The 11,067-nt window shown below is 46.0% G+C and overlaps 1 protein-coding gene across 1 annotated transcript in view; it reads left to right on the top strand.

Annotated features, from left to right (window-relative positions):
* The window catches only part of NPS (neuropeptide S), a 42,027-nt gene that overhangs the window by 26,017 nt on the left and 4,943 nt on the right, over window positions 1–11,067 (top strand). The window contains exons 4-5 of the mRNA XM_009892747.1: window positions 7,022–7,095; window positions 8,041–8,381. Coding sequence (XP_009891049.1) covers window positions 7,022–7,095; window positions 8,041–8,381 — 415 coding nt within the window. The remainder of the gene's footprint in view (window positions 1–7,021; window positions 7,096–8,040; window positions 8,382–11,067) is intronic.

Here is an 11,067-nt window from a genome sequence, read left to right as displayed (position 1 = left end):
CCCTTATGAGGAAAGGCTGAGAGCGCTGGGACTCTTTAGCCTGGAGAAGAGAAGGCTGAGGGGAGACCTTATTATTGCTTAGAAATATCTAAAGGGTGGGTTGAAGGAGGATGGAGCCAGACTCTTCTCGGTGGTTCCCAGTGACAGGATGAGGGGCAATGGGCACAAGTTGGAACAGAGGAAGTTCCGTTCCAACACACGGAAAAACTTCTTTACAGTTGGGGTGATGGAGCAGTGGCACAGGGGGGTGTGGAGTCCCCTTCTCTGGAGGTTTTCAAAACCCGCCTGGATGCGGTCCTGAGTGATGTGCTCTGGGCAGTCCTGCTTTAGCAGGGGAGTGGGACTGGATGATCTCTAGAGGTCCCTTCCAACTCTGGAAATTCTGTGATTCTGTGATCTCCAGGGATTGGTTGCTGGATATTGATTCCCTCCCTCCAGGTGGCTAATAACAGCTCTCCAGCCCCTGTCGATAGTGGCTCTTTGATGCCCAGCCTGAAATAGGTTTTCTCACCTACAGGAAAGAAGTCCACGTCACAAGACACCATCTCACTAAGTGCTAATTTGACAGCCTTATTGGCAGCCCTTGCCGCGAGGCCAAGGAGTTGTGGGAGCACGGATGTCGGAATTGCCATGCCAACCCCTGGACGTTGTCCCTTCCGTTCACCATCGAGCACGCTGGCAGCAAGGGCCGGCAGCTGCTTCATCAGCCTCTCTTGGCTGGTCCATCAGGCTGGCACTACTCTTCCTCAACGTACTGAAAATTAATCCTAAAACCAGAAGAAAATGTACAAAATAGAATTTTGTTTTATTTTATTTTATTTTTTAACCATGCAGAGAGGCTGGTAGGTAATGGGGCACATAAAATCCTGTGTTTTTCCTGGTATCATCAGGTAGTATGGCATCTTTACCTCCTACATGATTAATAATTATTTATGACATTTTCTCCTGAAATAGTGCTTGGTGAAAACCTCAGTCAAATCAAGCCAGAGCTGAAATACTAAAAAAAAAACATATGTAGAAGCAGTTAAAATATATGTTAGGAATCAATTGTATGCAATTTCCTGGAAGTTTAAGTGCAGTTCCTGGAAGTTTGTGACGTTTTGAAGGACCTGTCTGTGTTTTCAGCAGCACGTGCTGTTAGCTAGATGGAACAATCTCTGCACAGTCCTGATGGTGACCTAGCAAAAACCAAAAAGCCTTATAACACTGCTGTATTTGTCGAAGGCTCCAGATGATTTTCTGATGTACAAAATTTACGTACGTATATTTCAGCAATAAAAAAATCAGCATTACGAATGGAAGACTCAATTATATTTTGCTGTTATTTTTAACAAGAAAGACGGAATAGAAATTAGTAAGAATGTGTGTAAACACAATTTAATAAATACAAGAAAAAAAGATACATCCTCCAGTATGCGGAGTTTATAGCCTTGTGCAATGTAATTATGTTTATGTGAGTATGAGCATAATAAACTGTAGAAAGTCACACAGCAATGACTGATAACAGTGTATGTAATTCTAATTATATACAGTACCGCAGCTGAAATATGAACATTACCCCGCAATTTGTGTAACAGAGACAAGAGTGGAAGGGCGTTTTGGTTTGGTTTGGTTTGTGGGTATTTCTTAAGTGAAGAACTGGAGCTCTAACCAAATACTGCCCCCCCCCTCCAAGGTGCTCCCAGAGTGGTACTGTTGCAATCTGCTATTTAAACACCGTTGTCTTCCATTTTCCATGCACGTGAACTGCATGATCCCAATGATTCCTTTAGCGTTCCCGTTTGCTGCTTTTTATAGAATCATAGAGTCATTTAGGTTGGAAGAGACCTTGAAGATCATCAAGTCCCACCATCAACCTAACACTGCCAAAGCCAACACTAACCCATGTCCCTCAGCACAACGTCTGCCCGGCTTTTAAATACCTCCAGGGATGGCAACTCCACCACTGCCCTGGGCAGCCTGTGCCAGTGCTTGACAACACTTTTGGGGAAGAAATTTTTCCTAATATCCATCCTAAACCTCCCCTGGTGCAACTTGAGGCCATTTTGTCTTGTCCTATCACCTGTTCCTTGGGAGAAGAGACCGCTCCCCCCTCGCTACCCCCTCATTTCAGGGAGCTGTGGAGAGCGAGAAGGTCTCCCCTCAGCCTCCTCTTCTCCAGCCTCAACACCCCTATCCCCTCAGCCGCTCCTCACCAGACGTGTGCTCCAGACCCCTCACCAGCTCCGTTGCCCTTCTCTGACCCAACCCGTTTTCGCACGGGGGGGAAGCAGTGAGTGGAGCACTCCGAGCGCTGCCCAGAGCTCCACACACCGCACCTCCATCTCTTCTGCTGCTTTTTGAGTTGCCCACAGGGTACGAGGCGTTCCGAGTTCAGAGCAGAACGGAGTCTTGGCTGACCTTAGCAGGTCGAGCAGCCTCAGAGGCTGAAGACAGACCCTAGCAAAGGCCTGGAAACTTGGGTTGTAAATCCTATAGGGATTTCAGCCTCTCTTTTTTGGCTGCAAGAGTTGGCTCCCTCAGAGCAGAGCTGCGTGTGCAGTCGATGCCCTGGGAGCCGGGAGCACAGGAGGGTGTTTCAGCATCTATTGCAGAGCTTGACGTTTCCCTGTGTCGCTTCCCAGCCCGTGACCTAAATTATGAGTAAGAAGATATTAAGCCTGGATTTTAACTTAAGAGCTGACTACACCCACAGGAGAAATTAAAGCACAGGGTTGTTTTTTGAACGAAGGTAAGCAAGCAGTGAAATACTGGATGCTTTTATTAAACTGCTGCCAGAAACAGGAAGATTTGAGCAACAGCCTGTTCCTCGTTATTGCTCTTACTCCTCTAAAACCTATCTCATACCCCTACCATATTCAGGCACAGCACAGTTCTGTTTGGGCTTGTTGGCTTGTTATGTTGCAATAAAATGTTAATTAACCTTAATTCCTTACTCCTTCCGCATTGCTATTAAACCCGTTTCCCCCCAAACTAGCATTTGCCAGCTCTTACTGGAATTTCTTCACCATAAATTCTGTGGGGTTTTGTGAGCAATGCCATGACCGTGGTACCAGAGAAAACCTTGGGAAAGGAATGTGGCAGAGCTGTAACTTCTTGGTTTTGCACGAGTCCTGAATTGCTCATTGCGGTGAGAGACTGTACCCCATCGTCCTTCTGTGGCTGGTTGGCGGCTGCCTACAGGTGCTCCTTCTGTAAGTACTGGATGTCTTCTTTCTTAAAATAGAGAAGAAAAAAAAATATCCAAATTTGCAAGTATTGACTCTAAATACATGCTCTCAGTCCTTGAATAATGCCATCTCCTTTGATTATAGGTCCTTTGTCTCACCTCAGCCAGTTCTTGCAGCTAATAACATACCAGCGGATTTAAGACATGTGTCCTTTGCTGAGGAATGAGATGATCTAAAGTAATGCGATGCTCTAACTGCAACCCACCTTTACTCTTTCAGGAAAGATGTGGTTGATGTTGAACCATGAGGCATTTTATATTGGGTTTAGCTCCGTGAAATTTCAGCTAATGCCATAAAAGAGTTAATTGGTTTCTGCAGTTTACAGTCTAAGTTTATCCCGTGTCAGGATTTTCTCCTGCCACTGTTCGTAGACAAGGTGATAATCTCGTATCTGAAGGCAAACATATAGAATACATTTTAGTGATCCCATGGAGCGGTTTCCCAGGCAACTGTAACATCTTCATCCACAGCAGGGTGCAGGGCTTGCCTGGCCAGCTTCTCTTCGTGCGAGCGAGCCTGCAAGCCGCGAACGTGCCTTGCCATGCTTTGTGGAGGTTAAAAAATGCAAACGTGGTTTGGACTATTTTGGGGGGTTTCCTCTTGAAGTTAAGGTCATTCCTGGGTGTGGTATTGTCCAGAACAAGGAGTATTTGACTGCTTAGGTTGGAAAGATGCATAGCCCAGCCGCAACCTGCCAGCTGGGATTGAATGGATGATGGCCTCTGTGAAGACCGTGAAACACGCTGCACAGGGTCCAGAGATGGGCAGGGGAACCAGGAACCATCCCTTTCCAAAGAGAAATATTAGTGATACAAGAGCAAAAAAAAAAAAAAACCCCACATGGCTAAAATTAGGATGGGGAATCAAAAGATCGCTTTATGCTGGGGAAAAAAGACGTAGCAAATACGTTTTGTTCTTGTACTGTGTCCATTCTTGCGGAAAATGGGACTGACCTCAGAAGGACAGCGGAGAACATCAAGTCTGTATGAACATGGTGTGCTCTTCTTCAAAATCCTTCCCCAGCCCCTGTTTATGCTACGCCACCCCAAATGTGTCAGCGGGGCTTTGAGAGAGGCTGTAGGTTAGAAAATAGCCCTGGGAAATTCGAAGTTATCAGGCTCTGCTTTCCCCATCTCTGACATTTGGAACAGAAAAAGCAGCTTACAGCCCGTGAACTACAGGGATTGTAAAGCAATTTGATGGGGCTTAAGAACATAGTGTGTAATTTGGCACTGAAAACCCACACATGGACTCTGAGATGCACACCAAGAAACCACAGTAGGGCCAAACTGTGAATCGTTCCAGGGAGATGGGAAATCTTTGGGTTGCGCCTGTTGGTCACATCTTCGATGCGCAGCTATCCGTATCTGAGCTAGCTTGGTACGCCCGCGGTACGACATGCCCTAAGGCCACAAGCTTCAACACTCTCAAAGAGCACATGTTAAGAGACTCTGCCCTTATATCAGAAGCCTGCGATGAGTTGAATCAGGGTATTTTTAGCTCCTGTCCTGTTGGCTTAGATGATGTTGATATTATGAAATTTGGCAAGGCAGAGAACTGTGGGGTTATTTGAGTTTCAAGGGATCTCTTCTATGTAATGTGGTCCTGTCGTTCCAGCTGCGGTAAAGAGACTGGGAACTGCATGAGCTTTGCGTTCTTAGTTGCTCATTCATAATTTGTTGTAGTAGTCTGGAGCATCTCGAATCTCATGAAGTAATGACAAAGGGTGGGCCCGTGGCGGGCGCTGGAGCCCTGTGCAGAGATCCCAGAGCTAGTGGAGATGGTGCTCACTCCAGCACCAGGAGAAGCATCACCTCATCCCCAAGCCATGGTCCCTACATGCATAAACCCTGCTGAGACAGCTTGGGCCCCACCACACTCACGTGGTCATTTGGTGCTGACGCACGCTATGATTCCGTGGAGCGTTGATTCGGGTGTGCTCCTTGCTGCTGCACCATCGAGTCCTTCAGCTCCCAGTGCTTCTTGCTTTTAAAAAGAGGCCCTCAGCCCCTTTGAAAGTTACACCCTGTCTATCTTCCCTACTCACAGTTGCGACTCACTCAGTCTTTATTGAAAAGTGCAATATTAAAGTCCGTCATTGAATTTTTTCAGTGTACTTGCGTGATGGGAATTGGGTTTAAAAGCATGAACTTTTACTGTTCGAATGAAAGAACTGGCTGTCGGCAGGTGGGCTCTTTGGAGGGAAAAAGGAGTCACGGGGTTTTTTTGTGGACTACATGTTTGCTTCTGGCAGTCAATATAGTGTCAAGCTGAATGGAGAGCTGGTCCTTTTCACGTACTGTGTCGTCAACACTTTTCTTGTGAGACTGGAGCAATAAAATTCTGTAGTAAGTAGCCAGAAAATACCCACTGTCCCGTCCACAGAGAACAACCCTCCCTCAGCATTTGTGGCCTGTCCTGTTTCCCTGGAGAGTGAGGTTATGTTAGTTTTTCTAATATTGGATTTCGTGATTATTCATAGTAATCCATATTCTTGATTAAGAAGTAGCAGTTGATTACCCCCAGAGCTTGCAGCTGTGGGAAGGAGTATGGGTTGGAAAAAAAACTGATGCTAAAAGGGGAATTCACAAGGTGGAGATGGGGAGAGAGATGAGGTTTCTAAATTAGGTGTTAATGCAAGCAATAGAAGAATAAGGGAAGCAAATATAACTTCTTGAGGAGTTATATCATGCGCTAAAACATAATTAGGTGTGAAGTAATGCTTGCGAAGAGCAGAAATATCCAGTCAGCTGCAATGGGTTTTCAGTGAGGAAACCAAAACTTCTTCGGTCTTTTAACATGTGATATTTTTGGATGAAGCCTTTCATAAGAGGAGGAGAACACAAGGGAGAATCAGGCTCCTCGGCAGCTTGTGTTCAGACAAAAGGCATGTCAGCTTGGGCACCAAATTGTATGACAGCAACGTTACCTCTCTCCTACTTGAGGACCTTTATAAGCAACGATAGTCACCAAGTAACGATCCCGGGCTGGTGTTTTGCGAGGTAGGGAAGCTCCTTGCCGTCACTCATGGAGTACCAAAGGTACCGCAAGGTACCCGATGCTGCGTACCACCTCTCTGCCTCCACTGCCGGCAGACCAAGGCAGACTCGTAGTTTGATTTTATCTTCCTACCAGCAAATTTTGAAAGCACAGGTATGTTCACGATGTGAAGCTTGCTCTTTGCCTTCTGTTTAGTAGGTCTTTTCGGAGAAGGCCCTTCCTATCAAAAGGATTTTGCAGAAAAAGATGCCTCCTTTAAAGAGGCTGCAATACCCTTGTTTATTAAGTGCCACAGACAAGTAGAAAGAAAATAGCAGTAAGTTAAAAGAGCGTGACGAACAGGTGGAAAATGCTCTGCATTTTGGAGAAAAAAGGTGTGTCCTCTCACCTCCTACAAATGATGACTGCTGTTCCAGATGTAGCCACTTATTGCCTAAAGGTACTTGAGGTCTCGTGTCACAAATTTAAACTGGCATCTTACCCTTCTCCAGAAATGCCAAGAGCTAATCTGTGGAACAGCTGAGACTTCTGCCTCGCAAATGTTGCCTGTTCACAAGGAAATGAGCCACCCCTGAGTTGTGATTTAGATTATTTCTCATAGTTGTGTGCCAAGTGAGAAGTACCTTTGCTTCTCTCCCAGCTGATCAGACCAGGACTGTTTGTTGAGGAAATGAGACTGTAGACAGATGTTCTGAATCCAGCTGACCTGTTTTCCATCCTGAAGGTTACTCCAGATTGCATAAAAACCTGCTCAGGTGTACGCAATTCACCCTTTTCTGTCCAATCTGTAGATGATGAGTATCCTGATGAGCATTTGGCATCCTCTGTGTTCCTCACTGACCTTGCAGTTATTACAGGTCCGCAGGTTTGTGTCCCACTTTTTGCCTCCCAACCATAATTGTTTCATTGGGTTAGCTGTGCTACCGTGACTAACTTTTGCCCTACGTCATTCCCTCTTTTCCATTCCCAAATGACATAGTGCTTGTTGGTATGACAACTCAAGGGCGTAGAGAGCAGGAAAAAAATGGCTTTGTACTGAGATTCTGTAGACGAAAATATGCAAACTTGCTGGAGCCAGAATATTCTGTTGGCATCTTAGCATAATAAAAAAGAGCAGGTAAGTTTTCCTTGTCTTTCTTAGCCTTATCCACTGGAGAACCCTGAGATACAGCGCAGTAACATACATAAAAAATTATGCCCTTCAAAACCATCCATCTCTTTCTCCCTATTCCCTACTATTTATACTATTTATGTTAGCTTTCCTCGACTCCTTTAAAGTTTGATCCCTTTAAAGTTTGATCTCCTCTTCTTAAGTCACATCAGGCTTTCCTACATCCTTTTCTCCTCGCTCTCCTCAAAAAAACTTTGCCTTTTCTTGTCTATCTAGGCTCGTTTCTCTTTCTTGCTTCTGCTTCAACAACGATTCAGGCTTTCTCAGATCATCCAGATCTTTGTTGCATCCGAACAGAAATTGGGTTTCAGCTTTGACAGGTGTCTTTTTAGCTCAGCACTGACATCTTTTCTTAGGCAGCAACTTCCTGTAGGGTCTATTTGAGAAATTTCTGAAAGCATACATTATGTTGGCACGCACAAGTAAGCATAGCAAAAATGTTAATTACCACCACTTTTCCGTTGCTGAGTCTCCCCTTAATGGGTTGAGCAAGTTTTGTCTGCTCTGCTCTTCTTTTTTTCTTTTTTTTTTCTCCTCCAGATAAATTATCAAATGATTTTAACATTTGGTGGTGGTGCATGGAGAATAATGAGAGCTTGTTTTTCACATTGTACTTCATGCGGATTGTTTTTTCTTAAGGCACGCTATGGAATCCGACAAAACCGCAAGAGCATCTATAAATCGGAAATCTTTTCTGTCGCGTTTAAATATGTTTTTGCCAAAAGCATTATTCTTGTCATTTCCCATAGACCGCAGCAGGACTGCGGTAGCATCAGCAGATTTTTTTTGGCAGAGGGCCTGCAAGGTGCCATGCGCCGTGGTCTGTGGGAGATGATGATGACATTTGGTGTCACAGGCTCAGGTTTTACATCACCGCCCAATCTGATGCGATCGGCAGCTCTGCCCCGTGCCGGGGGGGAGGTGGGACCGGCGGACCCAGGTAAGGAAACTCATGCTGTCTCTGCCCACGTCGTCTCTGCGTACGTTGACTGTAGCCAGGAAAAAGAACATACATATAATTATAGATGATGATTTAGACTTTAAAATCCGGAGGATGGTGACTATGCCACAGCCAACAATTCCTGTCTGAGGTAGGATCAAAAATGTGACTTTAAAGCTAATTTCTACTTCCGGCACGGGGGATCAGACTGCAACTTCATCCCCTTTGCTGTGACAGTGACGTGCACGGCTCCGATGATGCCGAAGCGCTTCGGAGTCGGGTGGCAACCTGCACCCCGAGGTTCACATTGTCCTTATGCCCACAAACCTTGCACCCTGTTCCTTACGCGGTCCAACACCGCTCGCTTGCTGCGCACCTCCTCCTGCCGAGCCTCTGCCCGGGCAGAGCGAGGGGAGCAGGACGCCCTTAGGGAGCGGGAGGCAGGAGCACCGCTGCTTCTTCCTTTAATGCCTTTTTTCATTTTCTTTTTTTTTTTTTTTTTCCGTGCCTTGCTGGAGCCTTAACCATTGCTAGCGCAGGCTGAGAGGGGAACGATGTCTGTATAGAAAATTGGGGTTTTAAAAGGGAGCAGTGTGCCTGTGGAGGGAGGGCTGCAGTGCCCATGGCTCAGCGTCTGCCGGGGGCTGGAGCGGCGTGTCGCTCGCAGGACTTCCCTCTGCGGGCGGCAGTGTGAGCAAGCAGAACGAAATCCAATAAATGCGTCTCTCCTTCTGGAGAACTTCTGCAGTTGAAAGAGGAACAGGGAGCTGTTTATCCATGGCGGCCAACACAGGCCTCGACGGACTCGGAAAATATGCACCCGACCTTTGATGAGACTATCGCATCCTCCGCGGAGAGCACCACTGTGCAAACGCCTTGGTGGCACAGGAGCAGAGTAAATAACAGAGAGGAGAGGCTCTGGGCAGTGGGCATGAGTGCTGCGCGCTCCTGGGGTGGTTGGAGATGGTCAGTCTCTGCCCAGTCCAACCTCCGAGGGCAGGAGGGGGGGCAAGAGCCGTGCTTCCCCCCGGCCACACCGTTGGGCGTTGTGACCCCTCGGCCCGGTCAGCCAGGGCTGTGCTCGTTCTGGAGCACAACAAGTTTAAAGGGATTAGAAAAAATCATGGTGGGGAAGCGCACGGAAATAAGTGTGTGTCTGCAGCAACTTTTTAGCTCCTTTGTGCCTCTGTAGATGAGATCTCAGTGGTGGAAGCGAAGGGTTTGGTTGTATCTCACCACCCTTGCTGGCAGTGAGAACACAGCAATAACGACCGAAGGAATAAACTCGCTTTCGGACGTCTGTTTTATTCTGTCTTTGTGACTTGCTGGGATTTTCTAATATCACAGAGTCAGAAACACATTTATAGGCTGTGAGTATGATTAATTTCTATTTTGCACCTTGCTATGATCTCAAAGCAAACCATCCTGGCTCTTTGGTTTCTTGACGTACTTGAAAGCAAGAAAACATTTGAGCTTAGAGCAAAATATCCGGGCAGCTGTCTCCCACAAAAGCCACGCCGAGGTTTCGCTGTGAGCATCCTAGAGGGGAATAACAAGATTTAGCACCTTGTCTTTATCCAGACCACTAACCTGCTATGGTTTTGCAATGCCTGGGGTTATACCCATGGACCATGCAGACAGGTTTTGGTGTATTCTTTCATTTTTATTGTTTTGATCCCTTATCAAAGGCACACGCTGCCAGTTTAAACACTTTAGATTTACTACTGTGAAGGGGGAGGGAAATATCATGTTCTAAAGCTTATAGGCGTGTTAACCTTACTAAGTTGAAGGGTGGATAGACTTATCGGCAACATTTGTGTTGTGTTTCATATGTTTTTCGTGGGAAAACCAAACGAGAGGAGCAGCGAGGTGCAATACACTGTCCCTTTAACAAAGCAAGCAGGAGAGGAGAGGTGAAGTTGTTGGCTTTGCAGGGAAGTGGAAGAGATTGCTGCTAATTTATTCTCATAAAATGCAAATTTTATGGATGCTGGGAATTTTTATTATGGTCCTTAATGATTAATATGACCTATGATACCTGCCAATGAACCTTACCTGGGAGCAAAGCCTCAGACTGGGTGCTCCGCAGACAGAGTAGAAGACAGAAATGTCAATTGCCACTTGTTCTGTTAAACCTGATTCATCCAGACCTGAAGTGGGAATATCTTGAACGTATCTAAATCTCCATATACACTTTATGCATGTAAATCACAGTTGTGGTGTGGTAAATTGCATCCTGAATAGCTAGAAAAAAATAAACTCAAAGAAGCGAGCAGCCAATGTGAGAGCTTGAATCTTCGCTCTGTTCAGATAATATCACTTCTGTGGGTCTCCGAGGTGGACAAAGCCCTTGAGCCCAGTTCTGGACGGTTGATGTCTCGACAATTCAGACTCGCCCAGCTGCAATCTGCATCTGCCTCGTGTGGAAGCAGTTTGTGGTTGCTCAGCTCGTCAAAGCCTTTGAAAAGGTGGAATTTGCTCTTGGATTTTGTGGGGAAAAAACCCCAAACATTACGTGCCGGTCTCCTCTTAGAGTGAGGTCCTAAGGACCACAGTCTGTCAGAGGTGGCTTTTAGGCAGAAGTGGAAACAGAAAGGTGGCTAAAGAATTTTGCTAAGAAAGACCTTACTGTGAGCATTTGTAATACGAGCATGAATGAAATACATGCAGACCCTCAGGTTAACCATTATTTTCTTCCTAGTATTCAGACCCAATGAGATTGGTTT

Source organism: Charadrius vociferus, unplaced genomic scaffold, assembly GCF_000708025.1.
Source record: "Charadrius vociferus isolate BGI_N301 unplaced genomic scaffold, ASM70802v2 scaffold38, whole genome shotgun sequence".
Classification (NCBI taxonomy): domain Eukaryota; kingdom Metazoa; phylum Chordata; class Aves; order Charadriiformes; family Charadriidae; genus Charadrius; species Charadrius vociferus.
The sequence above is the reverse complement of the archived record's forward strand: the minus strand, read 5'-3'. Positions and strand labels throughout refer to the sequence as shown.